Below are 26,664 nucleotides of genomic sequence, written 5' to 3'. Positions count from 1 at the left end.
AAGAGTTAAGTCTGTAACATCATCCTACCTTTGTTTTAAAGAGTTTATGTCATGGTATTATTTTTACCTCATTTTATGAAGAGTGAAGTAACGAGCTGTGTCAGGAACTAATATATATGCACCTCTTTTATCGAAGAGTTCATTGACTGACATACTTCCTTAAAATATTGAAAAGTTCCTCTCGTTTGTTAATAACTTGAAGCATATTTTTTTATCATACATGTTGATCATTCGAGAACATTACATTTTACTGAATACTTTAGCATTTAATATCAACCATTTTTTTGACATCATGTAAATATATTAGAATCTAATATCCGTTAGATTAGCTTAAAAAAGGTAACTCAGTGATACACAATGTTGATTTTCAGATAGATATTGACACATGTCATGTAATACTGCAGAATTTAAGGTCTCGTTCAAGTGTCAGGTCTTGGGGGAAGCAAAAAAAATATGCGTGTCAGAATATGACTTGTACCAAGTAAATTGTGTGTGTCAAGAATAAGTTTTACGAACTGATCTGCTTCATTATCTGGTAGAAGTAAATCTTTAGACAACTTTGCACAAATAAAGCTAATTTAGCTGTTGGTTGATTGCTAATTTCAAGGGAGAGAAATGGTTCATGTCAGGTCATAGATATATGTGGTTATCAGTCTACATCTTTTTAAGTCTGCTGGTTCCGACCTTGCTTTTAGAAGATAAAATTTGTTATTTGTCCGTAAATCGTTACTTTAAGGTAGCTTAAAGTGAATTAAAAATAATATTTGTCAATTTTTTTTCTTTATCTGAAACATCAGTGCTGTGAATTTTAATAAACTAACAGAAGAGTGGGTTTGGGGACATTGTAAGATGGTTATAAAAATCTTAGGCTATATATCTTAATAGCATGTAGCCATTCATACAAATTTCCTGGGAAATGTTTAAACTGGAACTTGATATATGAGAAGATTGTTATTGTTCTTGCATATCAGACAGGTATAGCATGTGCTTAAGTTTGCTAATTAATACTAATCTAGGCAGGTACACGAAAATTGATTAATTTCCCTGATAATGATTATAACTAGCTGTCTAATAGGCTTCCATGTTGACTGACAGGCAGCTTACTACTGCTGTGCTTGATTTTTAACCTCAGCAGGAAGTACTTGATTATATAGTGAAGATAGTCCTTGGCAGGAACAATGTTCCACTGGTTTACACCATCTTGACAGCTTGTTAGCACAATATAATCCATGGATGCAAAAAATAAAGAATGAAAAAAAAGGAATGAATGAAAAACACTCCAGCAGACGCTCAGAAATGGAACTGACATGTTTCCCATAAATTCTGAATCTGACTAATACTGGAATGTGTGATATTTTCTGTACATTTTGCAGTTTGGTGCTTGTTTTTTTCTTTCTCTCTCTCTCTGTCTATATGTGTAATTGTTTTATTTATTTTGTTTGGATAAATGAAGTTTTGGAATTTTCCTTTTCTGTATACTTTGTCTTGAACACCATCTCATTATACTGACAGACATGATTTGTATTGCGAGAGAAAAAAAAGAAGAATATTTTCTTTAAGATAAAGCCAAGAGTCTGATGTACAAAAATAAATAATACTTGCAAATGTATTGAAATCGACAGTAAGAAAAGTTATGAAAATTTTGCAATGAACTGTTATGTAATTAAACTTTACATTTTGTAGAGAAGGAAATACATTATTTATAAATAGTTTTTGTTTATTAGTAAGTTAAAGTGTAACAGGTTTTAAATTTTGTATAATTTTTTTGGATACCGAGCTTTTGACACAGTGTTTTACCAAATGATTATATATTATGTTGTAAGACTAGATAAAGAAAGGAATCGCTTATGAGAGAAAGAAAATAAACAACGTAAATTAATTCTCCGCAAATGAAGATTTGCATGTAATGAAAAACTTCTTAATATCGAATAAAACTCCGGAAAAAATTAAAACGGTGCATATCAGATAGTTGGATCTGTTGCAAACATTACAACCAAAGTAGATAAGCGAGTTATCGCAGAGTCTGTTGATTAATTAAAAGATTGATAGGTTAGATAGGGGGCTTCCGTGGAGATGGCAGTGGCAATGAAAACATATGAGGTTACGTAATAAAACTGTTTATCTGGGCTGAACGAAACTCTCTAATCAGAAACAGTTTGAAGGTACTTGTTTACAGTGTTTAAAGCAGATATTCGACTATGCGTTGATAGTTTATTATGTTAGCGAAAATGAATCTGTGGAGTTCGGGGTTTTTTTTTACACTGATAGGATGATAGGAATGAAAAGTTACGAGACATGATTTTGATAAAAAAGTGAGAGAGAGAGAGAATTTATGGAGAAAAAAAATATCCATATGTGACCCTAGACAGCTCTTCATGAAAAGTGTGTTTATGCATAATTCAAGAATCATGATTTAAATGTTATAACTTTTTTTATCAGTATAGGCTTATATTAAAAAAAAAAACAGAATCATTTTAATGTTGCCATAGTGTTTAATTTGAAAATCATGATTTTCACACGAGGATTCATAGAATGTTTCTAAATATAGATTTTGTTCTTGTTTTAAGGCCAGGAGATGTTTTCTTTCAAGTCTCAGAGTCTGCCTAAACTCATCAATATTGGCAGTCTGAAATTTAGACCATAATAGATAAAAAATGCAACAAAAAAAAAATAAAAATAAAATAAAAAAAATGCAATAATTTCTTTCAACTGTTTACTCAGTTTGAAACTTTGCTGAATTATATCACTTACAAGCTGCAAAATTTAAAATGATATTTCTTATGCAAAGTTCTATTATTAAGATTGGCATTACAAAGTATACATGTATATGCAAACAAAAATGATATTTTAATTTAGCATTTAAAAGTATGCATCTTGGTTCATTTTCATTGAAGAGAGATTCTACATTTGCATTAATTGAAACATCATTAACAAAATGAACAGCAAATTATTGGCAATTAATGCCAGATTTAAAATGTGTATAATGCATCTAACATTAATTTGCACTTACAATTGTGCAGTTGCCGGAAATCATTCTCCAGTCTAAGTCATAATATGTAAAAAAAAATTAAAACTGCTAATTATAAACAATTTATGAACTATGTGCAGATTTAATGTCATTTGCACATTTATGGTAAATTAACCTTCACAGCTTTGTCAAAACACCCCAAACAATCTGACAATCTCTTTAAAAACTGACCTCAAGTGTAAAGTAAACAATTTCAAAAACCGAGTAAAATATTACTGAATAATTTTCATTATTTTATTGTCGCAGCTGTCTGTCACCAGAAACTTGAGATGAAATATGTCGGTTCGCTGGAAGCCATATAAATGTCTTGATATTTGTTTACCGGTATTACAACCGGTTGTTGTTGTTGTTGTTGACCTCAAATTGTATTTTCAAGGTGGATGCTATGTATTTCCCATAATACTTTAAGTGACCTAACACTGTATCTTCATTTGCAACTACAAAGTAATAAGGTAGAAAATAATCGAAAAATGAAAATTTCTGAACACAATATATTGTAAGTTTGAATATAGAAATCAACTCCAGTTTCAATTTAAAAATGTAATTTTTTTATTTGAAAAATATACATTTCGTCTCAAAAGTCTTCATCAGGTATACTTTGTTTACAGGAAATGACGTCAACGTCATATGGCGTCATCATGATATACAAATTCACAGTTCTAAAATAATATGCCAGTCAGTTGGTACCCCAATTGAAATATATAATCAATTTAGCTCAACTTGACAATGAAAAAAAATGAGCATAATGTCAGGCACTTTAATTTCGTACGTATTTAGTTATGAAGAATAAAGACAAATTTGAAATCTATATATGTATATTTATTATGTATTTCAGCATCCTCTGTACAAGTGTTTCCTGGTACTGAATTACTCCTACAGATCTGGCAATACAGCTGGGATGGACTCCTCCAAACTTCATTGTTGTGAAAAAGCCGAGACTAAAAGATGTGGTACTCTGTGTGCAAAGGTAAGAAGGGAGTAGAAAGAACTCGAACTAACCTATCCAAAGAACTGAAAGAATTTAAAGATTTGTACAGAACTCAAAAGAACCAAAACAATCAAAAGAAATTGACAAGAAAAATACAGAATTTGTTGTCATACAATGTACATTTTTAAAGGTGTCTGAGTTTGAAATTTTAGTAACTGCAATAAAAACACCTCGAAAAAAATTTGTCCATCACTTCCGTAGGATAAAACCCAGCTGGTACTTCTTTCATGCTTAGCTCACAGAACATCGGTGGTTTTACTCACCTAACCTATATGTGCTTGAAATAATGCAAGGAGGGGCACATGAGTGGTTTTCCTCCCCCAGTAAAGCTGAAAAGTAGCAATATTTCCTTTATGGTGTTGATGTGATGTAAAACCAAAACCCCCCAAAGAAGGAAAGAAAAAAAAATTGCAATGAAAATTAAAGTATTAAAAATTTTGTTCATGCCAGTTTTTGCTGTTCACAGTGGGGTTGATAAAATTTTTTATACCTTATCATTAGTTGCATTAAGTACATGTGTACTTAAAATTTTATCACAGTTGCAGTCAGCACAACACTGGCAATTTGTATACTGTTAAAAGTTCTGAGACAAATACCATAATTTTGCATTTTGTAAATCAATTAAAACAGTTTTTGTACTTTTGAAGATTGTACCAAATTGATTTGAAGAGAGTACAGATGTATGGTACACTTGTCTCTAGTGGGTTTTCTAGTAGGGTAGTGTAACTCTTTAAAATCCTGTAATTATTTAGAAAATAAATGACTTTCGTAAATTTGGACAGATACCAAATTCAAAAAAAGAAAAGAATTTTGTGGTTAAATGTTGGGTAATGTCGTATTTCTCATAAGCCGACAGTATGTAAATTTTCTGTGCCAGGCAAGCAGTCAAAAACTTCTCAATGAAGGGTTTTGGTGGCCAAATGGTTAGGGTTGTTGACTTCAAACCACTGGCCCCGCATCACTGTAGGTTTGATTCCTGAGACTTTGGTTGATTTCATGTAAGGAGGCAATCCAGCTAGCTTTCAGAACACGGTGGTTCTACTCAAGTGCTTGTTTGTACCTGAAATAATGCATGGAAATGCACCGGAGGTCTTAGTACTTTCAATATTAAAGCCCGTTATAATTCTAAATTGAAAGCAAGGTAAACTCCATTCTACATTAGTGTAAGAGATAAAAGAATTAAATGAGCCGTGTCATGACAAAACCAACATAATGGGTTTGCGACCAGCATGGATCCAGACCAGCCTGCGCATCCGCGCAGTCTGATCAGGATCCATGCTGTTCGCTTACCAACCCTATTACAAATAGAGAAACTGATAGCGAACAGCATGGATCCTGATCAGACTGCGGGGATGCGCAGGCTGGTCTGGATCCATGCTGGTCGCAAACACACTATGTTGGTTTTGTCATGACATGGCTCAAATTTTGTTTTTTTAAAATCTATCTTTTTAACAAAACTGTCATGTTATACAAATGTTAAATTCAAGTGTTACGATTTGTATAAAGAGTTAAGCAATATATTGCAGTTTCTAAGCATTAAGTTTTGTTTCCTGATTTAGAAATCATCACAGTGTTATAACTGAGTTAATACAGTATAATATCAAGTTTTAATATTTCCATACCTTTTTTTTTTTTTATCAAAGTCAAGATATGGTAAATGGATTTTAAATCAGTGCGATTTCAATCAGTAGCATGTCACTAAAATTTAGAAACTCCATGCAAAAACATATTTTTGCTTTACCAGGTGGTGTTACTGTACTGTAACAGCAATCTTTTATGTTAATTGATAATGTTTATATAACGAAATAGAAAAATGCAAGAATGCAAAAAATTCATACCGATTTATTACTTAATTGACATTTCTAGAGATAAACGGAAAACATGTCAGATTTCCGATTTTTTTATTCAATATATGCGGGTAGATAGCAATATTGTTTAAATTTTTTAACACATGCTTAATGTAGTATGCAAACTGATAAATCGTACAATTTTTGTCCGTCAGTTGTTCTTTTTATATGTATGTTATGACAGTATAAGATAAAGTTTAAGTGTAAGTTTTGATTAGATCATGTATAGATTAAATCTTATTTTGATTTTCGTTGAGTGCTTCAGACAGTTTTTAAAGTTACGTGAAAGTGACATTTTTGCAATACTTGAGGATTTTCAATGAAAGAAAAAAGGGACATTCAAAATGTCATATCTGAGTTTTTTATTGCATTAACTTGTAATGTAAAGTGAAAGAATATTAGACATTTGAATAGTAAAATGACAGTATGCAAATCAGAATTTGAAAAAAATAATGTACAGTGGGCCATGCTATGTTTTATGATTATTAATGAAGACTTACGGAAGAATTTGTCACAAAATATTTTTACGACATTGTGAACAGAGATAACTTCTGCCTTTCTTTTCCCTTTCTGATACAAATACTGTAATTGTTATTGATTTTTTGACATTGTGATCAGATAAGATTTGTGCTCCTGTTTTGATACTTAATATTTTACAAAAAATGTGTTATTATTGATTTTTTTTTACTGGATACCCAATAGAAACGCCAAAAGATAACTGCAGAACAAGTTCAAACAATTAGAAAAAAATGTTTGTATTGAAAAAGACTATAGTTTCTTTATTTTGAAATTATTACATGGTTTGTTGCAAATGTATTGAAATAGACTATAATTATAAGGTATTCTATTGTTTTGCAGGCACATGCATGGAAGTGGGACAGTATTGCAAGGTTTGAGGAGAACTGTGGCTACCTCTCATCCCCTATTTCAACTCAAGAACTTCAAATGCATAGCTGCTTAAAAGATGGTACATGTTTTGTATTATGTTTTAAAGTTGCACGCCTCCAGATGAGCAAAAATGTTTCAATAAAATCAAACCTGAGAAAATGTACAAAGATTTTAGGAAAAGTATTAAAAAGATTCAAGATTCTAGTAATAATTTACATGTTATGTGTGATTAATGACCGATTTTTAAGTATTTATAACAATATTTCTACTGCTTTACTCGCGCTGTAAGGGCTATTTTGTCATAATTTGACCTCTTTTTGGTAACTTACATGGTTTTAAATGCCATTGATAATAAATAAATTGCATTCTTTTGATAACTTCGCAATATTATATTTTTAAATACATTTTCAAATTTTCATGAAAATTAGCATAAATCTGGAGGCATGCTGCTTTAAATCTTTATAAATGTATTTATCATTTACTTTTATAAAGACTTGACCATGTCACCAGTTTAATGATTAATGTTCTATTCTTCTAGACGGTTGCCTATAAATGTTTGCATTTTAATACTGAAATACTGTAAGATATCTGGGACATGATGTAAAGGGATAAGCAACCATCTGTTTTACAATGGCATCCAGTTTACAGCTGAAAATGTTGAACTTCAATCATGAAATTGTTTACGATGATTACATAATAAATTTATTTTTATACAGATAAATCTGCATGTACAATATATTTACAATGTTATATATAATTAAATAATGTTAAAATCGTTCTAAAAATATCAAGAAAAATTTATCGTCATTGTAAATGAGAGGATTTGATAAATTATGCGTTTCAAATGATGCCAGAATAATGATGATGAAAAAAAAGTGACGGCAAGTACATGTTATAATATATGAAAAGAAATACAATTACTGGAAACCATCTTTGCAGTTTTAATATACGTCTTAAAAAAAGTTTCGTTTGTAGTCGAGCAGCCATGTCAGCTTGGTTGTCAAGGGTTACAATATTGTACGAACATGAACAACCGGCCAGCGGAACATTTCCGGAGCTGTACAGCGGAGGCGGATACTGCTGCGAGAGATGATATACTAATGTGGCAGAAAGGAAGAATTAAACTGCCTAACCTCTCCATTCCAGTCAAAGGTCAGTCAGTTCTCTCGGCCTGTAGCCATTTTAGGCATTATGCTAAAATTTTATTATTTTGGTTACAGAAATTCCAGATTGGCTATTTGGTCTGTGTGACATGCTATTTTAATAAAATTTCATCTGAAATAGAAAATTATGCAAATTTGGCTGAAAGAAAATTTCAGCCAATTTTCAGCCAGTGTAAAATCCTGTCATTTTTGGCCAATAAAGTTAAAAAAAATACAGGTGTGTTATAGATAAACTTAATTTGATATGTTACAAAATAAGCAAAATCTTTTATACAATTCAGTTTATTACTCCATTTGGCACTCATGTTACATTTTTAGATAATAAGCAAAATTTCCCTAAATTTGATCGCTCTGTATAAGGAAGAGAACAAATTTCCCATGTATTTTCTCACTGTGAAAGACATTGAGCAAATTTTAATAATTTTCATTTCATTGTTTAAAATACATGTTGATTGATTTTCTTTCTTAAAAGGAACCATATTCCTAATTGGAAAGTTTGATTTCATGTTCATGTTTAGATTTTAATGAGGCTATTACACTGTTTTACATTATACTCATATCACATAATTATAATACACAAAAAGTAGTAAAAGAGAAAAGCTATTTAGAGAAGTATATCTCTTTAAAATGTAGTATAAAAGCCAAAATGATGTATTCTGGCAAAAAATTATTGCAAAAAGATATAATCTAAGATTTAGTTAATGTCCCTAAACTTGTTGAATTTTTGAAATGGACTCTCCCATCTTTGAATTAATTTTGGTACTGTGGATTCAAAATTTTAGTGTCAAAATCAAAAAAAAAAAAAGCTAGCATTTCAGTGTAGAGCCTTGGGTCAGACTGCACGGACATGCAGGCTAATTGGACTCTGTACTGTGACAAAGGTTAGTCATTTTCAGTTCCAGCAGGTTAATAGTTGAAATCCCTTGAAATTATGATGAACGGTTCTACAGTAAAACTATGCACATTTTTAACTTAGATTAAGTGTGTGGGATAAACAAAGCAAAAAAGCTACTATTTTATCAGGACTGCCTGTTTATTTAATAGCAAGTCTGACTTTTTTCTACAAATTAATGTAATGAATAAATTTAAACCATTGCAGATGTTCGTAATTGTGAACCAAAGATGTGGAAAGCTATTGCATGTACATACCAAATCAAGCCATGTTCGAGAAAACCAACACCCACACAGATATGTCGGTAAGATTTGACAATTTGCTTAAAAATTGCCATTTGTAGTGATTTACTATTTATTCAACTATTGCTGTTTTCATAGATAAATTTTTGGTACTATTCAGGTGCATGCTTCGCCTTGTGGCAAAATAATGTACAAAAGGGCTCCTGGCCAAACTTCCATCACAAACTTGAAGCTGTAATGTGGTATATGTCAGAGTTTGTGTGACTTAAACTCAATTAGAGTACAAATGTACATGTATATAGTCCTTAAAATCTTTAATTTCTATTACAGTGAGGACTGTGTGTATATAATGAACAAATGTGTTGATACGTCACAGCTTCAAGGTCAGGTCGTTACAGATGTATGTAAGAGGTTACCGATCGAGGCTAGTGGAGAATGTATCTCAGTTAAACCATATACAGGTAACTACACAATTAAAATAATGCTTTTAATCCATAACCTGCCATTTGTTGCTTTAAACATATTTATTTAAGCTCAATTCCGAAACAAGTTTTTGCAACTTATATTAATCACTTTCTAGTCCATTTCCTGGAACAAACCAGTACTGGTGTCATTTGAAGAAACATGGTTGTGACCCAAGTAGGACTCGAACCCATGATCTCTGGGTTGAGAAGCAGACACCTTAACCAGAAGGCCATCGCTCACTATTTGTAAAAAAAGAAGATGTTTGCATTTTGTGAAATAAGTAGTAGAAACTGTTTTAATTAAAATGGAACTAATTTTTAAGATATCTTTGATTGTTTTGTTTTCAATGATAAACCTATCGATGAATTAAAAAGTTATAATTTTTCTAGTATTTTATTTAGACTTATATTAAAATTATGTCTTCATTTAGATTTTAACTTCTGTTTAAATATTTTCACAGAATAATTCATTCAAGATCAAAGTTTTAAATTGTAGAAACTCAATTGTTGTTCAATTTTCAGTTGAAAGTCCTGTACAAAGCATACATTCAGAGGTATCGCATCCTTGTAAGTCGAACACATGTAAGGATGATGAAGTTTGTGTGTTGTATCGTAGAAAGTGTAGACACTCAGCAAAATGTCCTCACTATGTCTGCAGAAAAGGTACATTGACCTTTTCCATTGTGAAGTTTGTTGAAATTCTTTTAAAAAATTTGAATTCCGCAAAATGTCCTCACTATGTCTGCAGAAAAGGTACATTCCTTTTCCTTTGTGAAGTTTGTTGAAATTCTTTTAAAAAAATTTGAATTCTTTATTAAATAGATACATATTTGATTACATCCTCGATGCAAGTTTATGGTAAATGTCAAATTCATATTTATTCTGAAAATAACAACAAAAAAAAAAAAAAAACAAGAAAAAAAAAAACAGTCTATCCAATTCATCTCGGGTGGAGTCCAAAGAGGTAAGTAAAGTCCAAAGAACTGGATGGAGTCCAAAACTGTGGGTGAAGTCTGGAATAAGCGGGTGCAGACAATAACATTGATATGTCTTGCTGTTAATAAAAAATACAACAATGTACAATGTTTTTACACCAAAATATGTTTTAGAAAATATTGATATATAAATGTGCACATAAATTAGTGTATAATGTATGTTTGTATCAATTTGAATGGAGAATATTTAAAATGAAATATTGTTTTTGTATGTTACAGAATTGTGTACATCATAGTTTATTATACTTCTATTAATAGGTTGTAAAATGGGTCAGGTGTCTAGAGTTATGGTACCATACAGTTCTGATGTGATAATTCCTGTCAACAAGAACGGGGATTCCAACTCGTGCCGGCGCTACAAAGTTTGTCATTGTTCACACAATGGAATGCTTGGCCACTGTACAGAAATACCATGTATAAAGAATGGCCATTGTACATTGGACAATGGAGTCATCGAATGTAAGTATTAATTATTTAGTTATTGTTTATGAAAGCTTGATTGTAAATAAAACTTGTAGCTTATTTGCTAAATCCAACAGTTGACCTTTCCTGGGTTATATGGTAGATATGCACATTGACTGACTGACTATCTAATTGCTACACTGGGATAATGCATAGTCACTGACTGACCTCTTTTACACAAAAGAGCATGGAGGTAAATTCACTCCACCTTGGCTTCAAATTTTTATATAAATGACATAATTTGTGAGATGCTTGTGGCGGAAAAGTTACATTCACTCTTTGTTTAATATGAATGAAGGAATCATTAAATATACTTAAATGTCCTAGGCTCTCACAATTGTCAAAAGCTAGAGATTATTTTAGCGATTCGATAGCCCAAAGCTATAAAAAAAAATCGATTTCTATTTTAAACTATAAATAACTCTATTTCTAGCTGGTGAACATTTCACGACAGGCTGCAGTGACTGCGTGTGTCATGCTGGGGAGAAAATATGTTCACAGAGACAGTGCCCAGCCATGTCTGTTGTCAATCAGATGGAATTTGCAGGTACCTATATTTGTGTGTGTACTAATTGTGTACAAAAACAATTTGTAATGGTCTTTTGTCACTCAGGACTGATTCGTGTCAGACGGTAGAGCAATACAAATAATGATTGAGTTTGTTTATGTGATGCAGAAAGTATTTTTCATATGAAATACATGTAGATAGGTATTAAATAATCATATTCTATACTACGTATTTTTATAATAAATTTTGTACAAAACTTCATAACTATATTTCAAAAGAAGTTCTATTTTCTTTTAGATGTTCAAAATTGCCAGTGCAGTCGTAAATACAAGCCTGTATGTGCAAGCAATGGAAAGACGTACCCTAACCAGTGTATCTCAAGGTGTGCTGGCCAAACTCTGTTCAGTCAGGGACCCTGTAATGTGCACGATCCATGTGCTAGCAACCCATGTGAGACTGGATACAGGTAAATAATGAAGGCCAACAATTGCCTTGTGGTAACGGTGACTGCACGCTCTATCTAGATTTTGTGGTTTTTAGCCCTACTTGGGTCACAATAATACTTTTTTTCATATATGTCATCAGTTTTTGTTAGTGCTGGATAAATAGAAACAGTCAAGCATTCATAAAATTTTACATAAAAAATGTTTCAACTAAATTATTTTCTACACAGATAAGCCAAAGAATGGGGCATATATTAGAGGGTATATAGACGGTTGACCAGATAATAGTAATATATAGTCACACTGAATTTTCATTAAATTATATGAAATATACATTTTGCAAAACAGATTCTCGTCACAACTTTGCCATTTGTCGACATTTTTATGCCCCCTATACTTTGTGGGATGGGGAGGGGGAGGATGGGATTCATATAGATTTGCCTTGTCCATTTGTCATGCTGTATACCCATAGACCAGTGGAATTAATTGGGTGAAGGGTCTGGGGTATTTTTGTGGACATTCTTGTTCTATGGATACAGTTCTAGTTCACTAAAACATCAGTTTTAAACCTTGTATATTCAATTGTCATTACATGTATATTTGAGAGATGCTGAGTCATGTAACCAACCAAGAAATAATTATTATAACTACAGTGTATGTAAAACCACAAAATGCGAGTGTTGTGCAAAATCTCCTTAACATTGTTGGTTACAGGATGAGCTTAACAATCAGATTATGTACGAGTATCTGCTGTAAATAAATACTGTATATTCAACGATTATTAGTTTTTTTTGGGTAAAAATGACATACACAACTTGAACTGATGTTTTGACAATTTCTCAGAGATGTATGACAATTTTATTATTTTTAGCTCACCTGAGCACGAAGTGCTCAAAGGTGAGCTTTTGTCATCACTCTGCGTCCGTCGTGCGTCCTTCAAAAAATGGCGTCAAACTTTTCAAACAACATCTCCTCCTAAACTACATGGCCAATTGCAACCAAACTTTACAGAAATGATCCTTAGGTGGACCCCTTTCAAAGTTGTTCAAAAATTTAAATTCCATTAAAAACTCTGGTTGCCATGGCAACCAATAAGAAAAACTTAAAAAATCTTCTTCTAAAAAACCGTAAGAGCTAGAGCTTAGATATTTGGCATGAAACATCTTCTAATGAGTGCCTACCAAGTTTGTTCAAATCAAAGCCCTAGGGTCAAAATTGGCCCGCCCAGGGGGTCATTGATTTTCCCTATATGCATATAGTAAAAACTTAAAAAATCTTCTTTTAAAGAACTCAAAGAGCTAGAGCTAAGATATTTAGCATGAAACATGTTCTAATAGGTGTCTACCAAGTTTGTTCAAATAAAAGCCCTGGGGTCAAAATTGGCTCCGCCCCGGGGGTCATTGATTTTCCTTATATATGTATAGCAAAAACTTAAAAAAATCTTCTTTAAAAAAACCCAAATAGCTGGAGTTTAGCTATTAAGCATGAAACATCTTCTAGTGAGTGTCTACAAAGTTTGTTCAAATCAAAGCCCTGGGGTCAAAATTGGCCCCGCCCCGGGGGTCATTGATTTTCCTTATATGACTGTGTATAGCAAAAACTTAAAAATCTTCTTTGAAAAAACCCAGATAGCTAGTGTTTAGATATAAAGCATGAAACATCTTCTAGTGAGTGTCTACCAAGTTTGTTCAAATAAAAGCCCTAGGGTCAAAATTGGCCCCGCCCCAGGGTGTCTTTGATTTTCCCTATATGCATATAGTTAAAACTTAAAAAATCTTCTTTTAAAGAACCCAAAGAGCTAGAGCTAAGATATTAAGCATGAAACATCTTCTAATGAGTGTCTACAAAGTTTGTTCAAATAAAAGCCCTAGGGTCAAAATTGGCCCCGCCCCCGGGGGTCATTGATTTTCCCTATGTGCATATAGTAAAAACTTAAAAAATCTTCTTTAAAGAACTCAAAGAGCTAGAGCTAAGATATTTAGCATGAAACATGTTCTCATGGGTGTCTACCAAGTTTGTTCAAATAAAAGCCCTGGGGTCAAAATTGGCCCCGCCCCGGGGGTCATTCATTAGCTTGATTTTTTTTTTTAGATATATACATATTATATATATACACATATATATTTAATATATATATATGTATATATATATATATATATATATGTATGTATGTATATGTATATATATATATATATATGTATGTATATATATATATATATATATATATACATATTATGTATATATATATATATGTATGTATGTATGTATATGTATATATATATATATATATATATATATATATATATATATATGTATATATATATGTATATATATATATTTGTATATATATATATATATATATATATATATATATATATTACATGCATACATATACAACCAAGTTTGTTCAAATAAAAGCCCTGGGGTTGAAACTGGCCTCGCTCCAGGGGCCTATATACAGGTGAGCGACTTTGGGCCATCATGGCCCTCTTGTTTTTTATTGACGTACATGAATTAGCATACCTTCAGAATGCATGACTGTTTAAACTTGATATTTTTACATAATATTATTTTGTATTTATTTATTTCTTTATTTATTTCTTTTTTCTTTTCTTGAGACCCTAACTGTGTAAGCCCCTTTTTTTTATCACCTGTGAAATATGATATGGTCATTATGGTTATCCCCCCTGATACTTTACATTATTATTATAATAAATAATGTAATAAATCAAAGCAAAATATGATATATGTTACATGCAATCAATATTCATATTATAAATAAGTAAAACAGTATATTAAATCATAGGAACTTAGATATACTAAATATTGTATATTAAAATATATACAATGTATATGGGTATTTTATAATATTTCTGTTTATATCAAGTATTTGAGATTCAAGTTTCTGTATATAAATCACAAAAAAAAACCAACAACATAGTTTAACATTAGTATGAGATCTTTAAATTATTTCTCTTTTTTTTTAAATCAAAGTTTTATCTTGATGCATAATATAAATGAAAGCTATAAATGTAAGAATATCTAGTGTTTCCACAGAATGTTTCTAAATGGTCTCCTTGAGAAATTTACAGTGAAAGGTTACCTTTAGAAATACATAATAAATTTATTCAGAGAAATGAATTTCTTAATATCAAGAAAACCACACTGGGATAAAATCGTCAAGTAAATCTTACTAGGAAAAGTTTTTTTTCAACACTAAAACAGAAAAAAAGTGTATGTGTGGCCATGTCATTTTAATTCCGGTGCAACTCCTCTCCATTAACTTTATTTTCCCTGTAGAATTTTGATAATTCAAAAGCACTTAAATGTATTAGAACATTATTCCATTAAGTGATGCTGCGGAAAAAAAAGAGCTCTGAGCAGTTCATAATTGAATTGCGCAAGTTTTATTCATGACATTTGATGCAACTGAATGTATTCACCTTAATGCAATAGCGTATTAAGTCCTTCTAAATTTAATAGCAGTTAATCAGTTATTGCACTAAGATGACTAATTGTATTGAATTTTCATGAGAGATTTCTTCAGCAAGATCAGAAAGATCTTCACAGAAATTCTATAATTTTTCTAGATTGCTGTTTTTCTTAATGGAATTTCACAATTTTTTTCTTCATCTGAGAATTTTTTTTTGTATTGTGAATTCTATATAATTTTTTTTTTCAATCAGAGAATTTCTAAGATACCAAAATAAGAAGCTTTCATGTTTTGATCCAATAAATATGAAAATGTTCAAATTTTTGTTTTTGCTGTACAATTGAATTCTGGTATTTTCAATTGAGTATTTACCTAATTTGGCATTTGGGTTCAGAATTTTCTTTTCTCAGTGTCTGAAGTGATCATTTTAATGTCTGAAATTTATAATGTATTGTATAAAATTTTAGATTTAATGTTTAAAGTCATTATTTTAATGTCCATAATTTCTTTTTTTCGTGTCTGAAATGTGCATTTTAATGTCTTAAATTTCTGTTACAAAGTCAATCATTTTGATATAACATGGACTTGTATATTGTCATGCAAGTTTGGCATGAACCAGGGACAAAATATATTGGGGACAGGTGACATATTGTAACGGGGATATTAGGGACTATTATATTGGGGACAGGGGACATAATATGATGGGGACAGGGGACCCAAAATAAAGGGGACAGGCAACACAATATAACGGGGGCAGGGGATATAATAGAACAGAGACAGGAGACATGATATAATGGGGTCAGGGGATGTAATAGAACAGGGACGGGGACGTAATAGAACAGAGACAGAGGACATGATATAACAGGGACAGGGATGTAATAGAACAGGGACGGGGACGTAATAGAACAGAGACAGAGGACATGATATAACAGGGACAGGGATGTAATAGAAAAGAGACATGGGAAGTAATATAACAGGGACGGGGACGTAATAGAACAGAGACAGGGGAAGTAATATAACAGGGATGGGGACATAATAGAACAGAGACAGGGGACATGATATAATGGGGACGTAATAGAACAGAGACAGGGGAAGTAATATAACAGGTACAAGGACGTAATAGAACAGAGACAGGGGAAGTAATATAACAGGTACAAGGACGTAATAGAACAGAGACAGGGGAAGTAATATAACAGGTACAAGGACGTAATAGAACAGAGACAGGGGACAGGATATAACAGGGACAGGGGATGTAATAGAACAGGGACGGGGACGTAATAGAACAGAGACAGGGGACAAGATATAACAGGGATGGGGACGTAATAGAACAGAGACAGGGGAAGTGATATAACAGGGACGGGGACGTTATAGAACAGAGATAGGGGACATGATATAACAGGGACAGGGGACATGATATAATGGGGACAGGGGACATAATATAACAGAGACAGGGGACATGATATTACAGGGACAGGGGACATAATGTAAAAGGGACAGGGGACATAATATAACAGGGACAGGGGACATAATATTATGGGGACAGAGGACATGATATAACAAGGCAAGAAACTACATGTATGCTTCCTGACTGAAAAGCTGTCTGATGTATCCTATTGATACATGTAGCTGATTGTTCAATAAGCATTGTGTTTAAATCCTAATTATATTAAAACTGTTATTTACATTGATACATTTTATATATTTTGTATATTTTCATATCATCATTTTATGATCATTTTAATACAAAAGGACTCTTAAACTCTTAAGCAAGATGGTTTATAGTGTTCTTATTTACACTGTTTATTATGGACAAAGAAAATACTAGTTCACAACAGTCAGTATGTCAAAATGGCAAGACATGGGCTATGGTATATTGGACAAAAAAATTAATACAGCGCTTATCCCCAGTTGCTTGTCCAATAATATTTTTTCCCAGCACAAACATTTAAAATTATCCAACTTTAATATATTGCAATACTTTTCCAATGTCACTGTTTAATTGATTTTAATTTTTGCATTGTCATATTGAACATGTTGAAAAGTAGTACATGTACCTGTTTTGTTTACATTTTCAGTTGCATAGTCAACAAACAGGTGTGCTTCGGTCATGAAAATAGTCCCTGCTTACAGTATAAATGTGGTAAGTGCTATTCAAAAAGTAGTTCCTGTATGCCTTAGATATTCATACCTCTTTCAATAGCTTCCCCATGTTTACATTGCATTACAACAAATTACTATATAGTGATTATAAACGTTTGAAAATTTTAACTTTTGTTTACAACAACAGAAAGAAAAAAAATAGTACAATTGTGATTGATACAGAAGTTTATTTTTTATTTATAATTATATAATTTTCTGATATATCCAACAGTCAACTGTATACTATTTATATGGTAATATTATGGCTGTGGGAACAAAACTGGCTCCAGAAAGTTTTATTGTTTACATACCAGACTGGGTAATCAAGTAGATTTACTAGTACAATAATACTATAATGGTACTCTCTGTGGCTGTTACTGGAGTTTTTGTCTGTCTGATTTACATAAATATGAACATTTCAATGCTAAATTGGATGTTGCCACAATAAGATAAATATTATACAAATAGGTTAATGGTTGCTTTTATCTGGGTCTTTCTAGTAATATAATTGAGCCGCGTCATGACAAAACCAACATATTGGGTTTGGGACCAGCATGGATCCAGACCAGTCTGCACATCCGCGCAGTCTGATCAGGATCCATGCTGTTCGCTATCAGTTTCTTTACTTGTTATAGGGTTGGTAAGAGAACAGCATGGATCCTGATCAGACTGCGCGGATGCGCATGCTGGTCTGGATCCATGCTGGTCACAAACCACTGGACACGGCTCAATTCTATTTGAAAGATGCTGCTTTTAACTTTGATGGGAAGAGGTGGGGAGGCAGTTTTACTTTATGTATTATGCACCTCTGTTTAAAATATTGCACTGCAAGTGCCTTAAAAGTTACTTCCTCACCATGGATCTTATAATTCACCAAGAAAAATGAAAGCTTAATTTTATTATTTAAAAGAAAAATTAACAGATGACGTAATTATTTCAGAAATTTTTATCATGCTCAGTTCCTTAAATGGACTGGCCCAGCTTTCAATTTTGGAACTGTCCTGTTGTCAGATTTGATTGAATGGATGTTCAGGCTGGCCTAGCTGTACTGTACTAGCCTAGGCTGCCCTTTTGAACCTTTGACTAAAGGGGACAGATTGCCTAGTGATCAATGTTTCTCCGCAGTCTCTCAACCAAGGCTTCATGAGTTTGAGCCCTATTAATTGACAACTTTATTTTCTTATATGATACAAATACTTAGGTAAGTTTGAGTAAGTGGACTTGAAAGTGATAGTTACGATTATAATACGAGTTGCAAGAACTTGTTTCACAATTCAATCTTAAATTAATATGTTCAAATGAGCAAGCTGTTAGTAAAGTTATAGTCCATGACTTGTGATTTTCCCTCTCTGGTTTCAGTGGCTGTTAGTGAGTGTAATGAACATGATCACGAGCCTGTTTGTGACACGAAGGATATGGAATATACCAACGACTGTGTTCTGTTGTCAAAGAGTAAAACTATGAAATATAGAGGCCATTGTCAGGTAATATATTGTCAGTTTATTCACATTTATATATTATATTTTATGTCATTTAGAAAGTATGGAGTTTTCAGAAAGTTTTTAGATTATATTGGAAAGGAAATTAATGTGGTGGTCAAAAAATGGCCGGCTTTTTTGTTCGTTTTTTCTTTTACAACTTAATTTCAAATTTCTTGTAGCAGAGGATATGAAAAATTAATTTGTTGTATTTTAGTTATTATTTTTCACTTTGGCCATTTAACCCTTGACCTGTAAAAATATACTTAATTATTTTATGAGAACTTTAGGCATTGATTTGAGTATTTGTTTGTTTGGGTTTTACATCACACCGACTAGGTATAGGTCATTCGGCAATGTTCCAGCTTTACTGGTTGAGGAAGACCTCAGGTGATGAAATTAAATTTTTATGATTTTAGGTTAGACAATGTTCCAACAGCGGAAGTGTTTGTGGGCACGATGGGGAAACCTACAATTCCGAATGTGCCGCACTTGCTGCCAGAATTACTGTCGACTATTTTGGACCGTGCAAAACATTTGGATACTCTCTGGCAACTGTTGGTAAGAATCAATTAACGTGATCCGTAACTTTACTAACTTATCTTTAATTGAGTAATCAACAATGTTACAAATCACCATATCAGCCAATTTGAATAATGAAAATTTGACCAAGAAGAAAAATTACTTATTTTTTACAGACTCTATTATCACTCTTGTATGTTTATTGTTATGGTCTTTATGAAAAAAAAATCAGTTTCTACTCAAACTTCTTATTAATATGATAATATTGTTTTAAGATTGGGTGATATTTCGAAATTGTGATATTATGATAAAGGCCATAAAAACGGAATGCAATTAAAGATACACAAGACTTTAGTGACAGTAGTCTGTTGAACCCGTTATAATCCTTATAGATTACGTAAGTGATATATTCTAGTTTATGTAAAATAATGAAATTATATGATTTATAATTAGAACATTTTATTACTGTATATTAATTTTACTCATGTAACAGATGGTAAGGATCCTAAAGAGACCCTGTGTAGTGATGTGGAGTGCCCAGCTGTAGTACCAAAAGGTTGTCATGGGATCATACCTCCCTGGTCATGTTGTCCAATTTGTGGTATATAGATTATTCATGTTTACAGTTTTTTACTAATTTATGGATTGGCTTCTGACTGGTTAGAATTGTTTTCTGCTAATTTAATAGTGTCTATATTTAATGTAAGGAACCTTTTTATCTTTACAAAATTAATGTGTGTACATTTTATTTATGGTGGCTGATTTGTACCATTAGTTATTTCGCCCTGCAACCTGCCAAGCGAAAAGTCGACAATAAACAAGTTAAAATGGCAGGGACGCGGAACGAAAACATGCTAATTAGTGGGGGCGCGGGGGGAAGTTTAATAATTAAAACTGAAATGTTTACTTATTATAGTGAAATGAAAATATATACCACTGAAGTGGGATATATTCCATATTTTCACAGTTATTGATATACAATGTACAGTGAGTCATGCTGGTTTTATAACTTGAATTCTCACATTTCAAATATTTCATTGCTGTCATCAAATTTTTGTTTTGTAGAATTGAATTTTTAATATATTAAATACTTAATTAGAGATAATGAAAATTCATTTTGTTATTTCAGCGGCCGAGTTACGTGTTCTTGTGAGCTCTTCTCTAGCGCACATGTCAATTGATGTTAAAAAGGGACCAGTCACATTAAACAAGATTATTACAGCTCTCTCACAGATGATTTCTGTGTCAGAATGTGACGTGTTTGGTTACCTTGGTTACGATAATGACATCATTATACTTGTTGCCCCGGTAACAGATGAGCCTACCATTTTACAGGTTAGATTTTCTAATGTATCAATATTATTTTAGTGAATTTCTGTTTAGTTAAGATACAAATATCTGCTGGTATTAATTATAACGAAAATTTGCCATTAATATAAAGCTGGAATAATCAGGCACATGTTCGCCTTCTGACTATATCAGGAAGTTTTAGTACTTTGATATTGAAATCCGACAATTTCCAGTAATGGATGTACAGTTCCAGGGAAAAATTAAGATTGTTCAATGAAAAATTGCAGGTTAAAATATGAATATTGTCAATTTGTACTGAATTTTGTTTTCATATAAATTGAGATTTTTAGGTTTCTTCCATGAAACCTTGATAATTACAGATGGTATGTCATAATAGAATGCCTCTGGATTGTTTAAGAGATTTTTCCATGCTAGTGGGTATAAAGTTCTTTTGTGAAAATTAATTAAACCCGAGAATTTTTCTTGCATGAATCTAACTATTTGTTGTTTTTTTTTGTCCATTTCAGACAACAGCATGTGTTAAAGAAGCGGAGAGATTCGAATACCTTATAAAATCTAGAAGCCCATCAGTGACTTCAAATTTATTATTGACACCGTTAATTTATGCCAAATTACGAACTCATGTGATGACAATGACATCAGCTGCGTCAGCATTTTATACTCAACCTATGTTGTTAGTGACCTTGACACTTATGTTGATACATTTTTCCCACAAAATTCGAGGATTTGTGTGATTTTTGATAAATGACATTGCAGAAACTTACATAGAATCTCATGTATTCCTGAAATTCAAGGGCAGGAATGCTGTTCAGCCAAGCATTATTACAGAACAAAGGGAGAGAATGCATAATAAAGGAGCAAAGAATTTCAAGACATGGTGATCTTTCTTGTTTTAAATATTTTTTTTGTATTTTTTTTTTTTCTTTTTCTTAAATTGGTGTAGATTTTTTACTAAATAAGGTTTTATTACCGTTTTTTCATATTAAGAGTTTCTTGTAAAGAGAATGCGTATTTTGGAGCAAAGAATTTATTGGATTATTAGTAAAATAATTTTTCATCTTTTAACATTGAAATGATTATCACCATTTACATTTTACGTTTAAACAGCATAAGTTCAAAATTGTTAATGCTTAAGTGGTTTTTTTTTGGTTGTTTAAAGAATATTCAGTACATACCAAAAAAGGTATTATAATATTTGTTAAAGAGGTGAAAATTGACCTTTTCGAAACACCTAGCTAAACACCGTTTTTTCGGTACGTTACGGATTTAGCTCTAGAGGGAATAACACCAATTGAATTACATAACACAGTTACATGATATTTCTATTTTTCTATCATTATTTTACCGTTTAAAGGTGAAAATAATTGAATGTATTTTGAAATTTATCTATTGCAATTTTTCAAAAAATAAATTTTTATAATGAAATCAATCAATTAAAACAGACGTAGTGGAATCTTCCATAATAATAAGGTTATTTTCTGCGTAAACTTGTTTATTTACTTTATTTTTTGTATGAAATTATTCAAAAAAAATGATATTTAATTATTTTCTATAAAGAAAAACTGTTTTATTTCAATTCAGTTTAAAAAAAGGCGAAAACATCGAGTTCGCTATTACACTCCACTAGGTGATTTCCCCAGAGCTATGTACAGAAAGTACCGGAAAACGGCGTTTAGCTAGGTTTTCGAATTCGTGAAATTTATCTATTTATTATGTGAAGTATTCATTTTAATATTTAAACATGCCCATGTTGACAATTTTTCAGTAGTTTTTTTTTTACATTTATAGAGTATGAAAAAAAAGGTCTTTAGTTTTTGGTAACGGTACTTGTTGAGTTATTTTGATTAGGAACATTGCTAAAAATTCTGTACTTTATGTAAAGTAAGATTTAGTGGCATGAAATAAAATATATTGGCCATAATTATATATGATATAACTGATACAAAAGTTTCGATATAACCTCAACAATGCCACTGTGACAAAAACTTGAAAAGACAAATATGAAATATAAAATAACAAGTCAAAAATAAGCAAAAAAAATGAGTACTTTACATAGTAAAGTAGATAAGGTAAGGTAAAATTATTATACTATATACTGAACCATTTCATTGGAGATTCATGTTGAATTTCTATATTATTATTTCATAGTATTCATGTGACTGTGATATATTGTTGCCATGGTAACCATGTTGTTAGTTGCCCTTGACAACCATTTGCCATGAAAGTGAGAAATTATGCAGCCAAAGTTAGGGCACATTTTACAAATGTGATGTCATCTTGCTACATGATGATGTAATGTAAAATTATTTTGATTTATTGTTATTGTTCATAGAGGAGTGGGGGGGGGGGGGGGGCACTAAAGCATTTTTAGGACCTTTAAAATCAACTTGATTATTTTGGTTGTTTTCTGAAGGGATAAGATTATCAACTTGATTTTATTGTTTCATTAAAGTATTTAATGTATTAAATGATGTTAAAAGCTAAAGAAAAGACAACAAAACATATGTTTGAAAATTAACAAAATTCTGATAAAATCAGAAATTTGCATATTTTCATAGCTTTAAAATTTCAGATTTGATAAAATTAAGTATAGTAAGTAAAGCTTTATGTAAAAAGATGTGTATTATATTGAAACAAAACAATGACGACATTTTATAAAGGGGCAAAGATGATTCAACGGGTATTGCACGAAACCAAACAATATACATGTATATTTAATAACCATTTCTTAGCAGATTTTTACAAAGTTTGACTTGTACTGGAAGTTTTAATAGTTAAATTTTTTACATTTCTGAAGAACAAATGGTTTAGAATAAACTTAAACGAGACAAGGCAATGTGATATGATTTTGCCGATATAATTGGTAAAAGATCTGATATAATTGGTAAAAGGTCTCATGAAATTGGTAAAAGGTCTGATGTACTTAGTAAAAGATCTGATGTAATTGTCATGTATTTTTTCTAGCATTTAGTCTTTCATAGTTGATAATATTGTGAATTATTTCTTCATACTATTTTGTTAATATGTAAAGTTAATTTACTAATGAATTGAATTGGATACATATTATATGAGAATACAATGCATACATAACATATGCATAATCAGCATTATTTATGTATACTTTATATGTGTATTATTATGTGTGTATGTATATTTCATGCTAACACGGCTACCATTTTGTCAGCTATGTAAAATTGAATCAGCATTGTTTTTATGTCCCCCAAAGGGAGGCAAGGTTGTTGTGACTGATCCGTCGGTCTATGGGTCACCTTTTTGTTGCCAGTTTAATATTGTTCACCTTCAACAAAAAGCACTGACACTTAATGAATTCAATAACTGGTACCAAAAGGTCATGACACTTTAACACAATTTTAAGAGTTTGTGACCTGAATAATTTATTAACCAGCTTCTTGATGGTGACAAGATTTGTGCTTTTAGGGGTCATGTGCTTATGTTTTCCAAAGACTTTTTACTTATTGTTTATTACTGAATACTGATAGCCATCACTTGCAAGCTAAAGTTTTGCAATGTATTCCAAACAGTATAATAGTTCCATGACTTAAATATAGTGTAATGAAATCAAGGCATAAATTAACAACTGATAAAATGTTGGGTATAAGGATTCATTATTTCTTAAATAATGCACACACAAATTAAGCGACACAAAACTCAGTATGGTATAGCATTTTGTCACCTCAGTGCAGTAACCTATTAACTCCTATAAGATTACAATAAGAAGTTAACCCGTTATTGTACCAAGTTGACGATTTATGGTTATTTAGTACAGAAGTGAATTTTAGAAATTAAATTCATGATAAATTCATGAAAAATCATCAACTTTAAAAAAAATCTATAACTATCTAAACTTTTAATTAATGCAGAAATGAGTGCAAGGACATGAACAATTGTATAAACGAATACAATGTAATTGTTATAAAATTATTAAATCTATAATATATAGCTGTAATTATTTTAGTGGCATCTTGAAATGTTAAAAAGCATTTTCGTATTAACTTTTGTACAGTGTACCTGTAAAAATGTGTATGTATTTTAATCATGAACTGTAAGTTCTTAAAATTACTGTACAAGTATATTATAAACTAGATGTAATTCTCTTATTTATATAATGTATGTATGTATAATTATATAAATTGTATATGTTATGTACATTATCAGTGAATGTTGAAGCATTATTATGAAACATGTATTTTATCGGTGCCAAAGGTATTACAGTTTTGTTTGTTCACATTGAGCATTTTTACTAGCTAGACACGCAAGGTGTAAAGGTTCACAAAAATTCTACATATGACATTTTGTTTTAAGGTAAAACCTCATTAGAATAATTACTAATTGAAACATTTGCAGACGCTTTTGTCTTTTACACACAATTTATTTATTTACAGTTATATAATGTGTACCAGTGGCTGAGTGCTTAAGGTCACTGTATTTCAATCGCAATTTACTCGTAACCGACCTCAGTTTGAATCACACAAGGGGAGGGGGTTGGAGGGTTTTGTATTTTCGGTATGAGGAAGCTGGCTAGCTTATGTAATGCCGGTGTGCCTCCTTGTACCTGTAATAACGCACAAAGAAGCGATTTAGCGCTACTTTGACCAGAAAAGTGTAATTATCGCTGAACGCCCTTTAAATTTGCAGTATGACTTAAGAACATAATTTTTATCCAACTAACTTTTCTAGAAATTAAGCTGTTATTTTTTTCTCCAAAAAGCAGCGTAGGAGTTCATTACAATTTTCTGGTTTTATACCAATTATATCGATCTATTATTAGTAACACAGTTTCCCAAGCATAAAATTTTAAAATAATATAAATTTTTTTTGCTTACTGTTGTTGATCAATGTTGAATTTTTGTGAACTTTTATGACTTCTCATCTAATATTATGGAATTTTTACGTCTTGAATCATTGTACGATGTATAATTATTGTGCCACATTTCGTTAGCGTGTATGAATGGAGAGATTGGACGATAACAACTGTGTAGCATGTTTTTTTTTCTTGTCTGTTATATTATCGAACTCTGTATCTCAGGATTATTCTAGTCATATTGTATCATTTGTCTTCTCTTGTATCATTGGAGAATACAAAACCTTTGGGTTTTTTTATCATTTATTTGATTCATGTCTTTTTTTGTCTAGGATGTAAAACACTTTATGGTTTACATGAAATACTTGATCTAGATATTGCTTTTTTGAATAAACAAAATCACTTCATGATTTACAGGAAGGAAACAAACACAAACAACAACTCAGGAGATTGTCTGAAATGATGGACTGTTGTTATATTTTATTTAGAAGTATTGATTATCTTTTGCGCTATTCTTAAGACATTTTAAACTTTCTTTATTGTTGAAATATTGTTTTTGTCCCTAAAATCAAAAAGATTTTTTTTTCTAAAATGGAAAAGCTATAAATAAAAATATTTCAAATGGGAAGCAAGAAAGTACAACATATCAAAAACACCAGGTTGACTATTATATTTGAGCCGCGTCACAACAAAACCAACATAATGGGTTTGCGACCAGCATGGATCCAGACCAGCCTGCGCCTCCGCGCAGTCTGATCAGGAACCATGCTGTTTGCTATCAGTTTCTCTACTTGTTATAGGGTTTGTAAGCGAACAGCATGGATCCTGATCAGACTGCGCGGATGCGCAGGCTGGTCTGGATCCATGCTGGTCGCAAACCCATTATGTTGGTTTTGTCATGACACGGCTCATTTATTAAACTTCCAGCTTCAGGTAACATAAACCCTACATCAGGTTAAGATTAAAAATCAATTTCATAGAGTTGGATAGAGTCATATTAGGAGAAAAGAAAAACCATCAAGTTCATGTAAATACTGCT

General features: G+C 31.6%; 1 protein-coding gene across 1 annotated transcript in view; it reads left to right on the top strand.

Moving 5' to 3' along the window:
• Window positions 1–21,988, top strand: part of LOC132723092 (reversion-inducing cysteine-rich protein with Kazal motifs-like) — a 69,829-nt gene extending 47,841 nt beyond the window's left edge. The window contains exons 9-23 of the mRNA XM_060707757.1: window positions 3,864–3,995; window positions 6,722–6,830; window positions 7,727–7,903; window positions 9,014–9,110; window positions 9,379–9,509; window positions 10,035–10,175; window positions 10,766–10,966; window positions 11,403–11,516; window positions 11,775–11,943; window positions 17,429–17,493; window positions 18,852–18,976; window positions 19,390–19,531; window positions 19,986–20,093; window positions 20,622–20,827; window positions 21,310–21,988. Of these exons, the coding sequence (XP_060563740.1) occupies window positions 3,864–3,995; window positions 6,722–6,830; window positions 7,727–7,903; window positions 9,014–9,110; window positions 9,379–9,509; window positions 10,035–10,175; window positions 10,766–10,966; window positions 11,403–11,516; window positions 11,775–11,943; window positions 17,429–17,493; window positions 18,852–18,976; window positions 19,390–19,531; window positions 19,986–20,093; window positions 20,622–20,827; window positions 21,310–21,537 (2,145 nt within the window). The 3' untranslated portion in view covers window positions 21,538–21,988. The remainder of the gene's footprint in view (window positions 1–3,863; window positions 3,996–6,721; window positions 6,831–7,726; window positions 7,904–9,013; window positions 9,111–9,378; window positions 9,510–10,034; window positions 10,176–10,765; window positions 10,967–11,402; window positions 11,517–11,774; window positions 11,944–17,428; window positions 17,494–18,851; window positions 18,977–19,389; window positions 19,532–19,985; window positions 20,094–20,621; window positions 20,828–21,309) is intronic.
• The last annotated feature ends 4,676 nt before the right edge of the window (window positions 21,989–26,664 follow it).

Source organism: Ruditapes philippinarum, unplaced genomic scaffold (assembly GCF_026571515.1).
Source record: "Ruditapes philippinarum isolate M1 unplaced genomic scaffold, ASM2657151v2 ctg91_1_1_1_1, whole genome shotgun sequence".
In the NCBI taxonomy this organism is placed as follows: domain Eukaryota; kingdom Metazoa; phylum Mollusca; class Bivalvia; order Venerida; family Veneridae; genus Ruditapes; species Ruditapes philippinarum.
The sequence above is the reverse complement of the archived record's forward strand: the minus strand, read 5'-3'. Positions and strand labels throughout refer to the sequence as shown.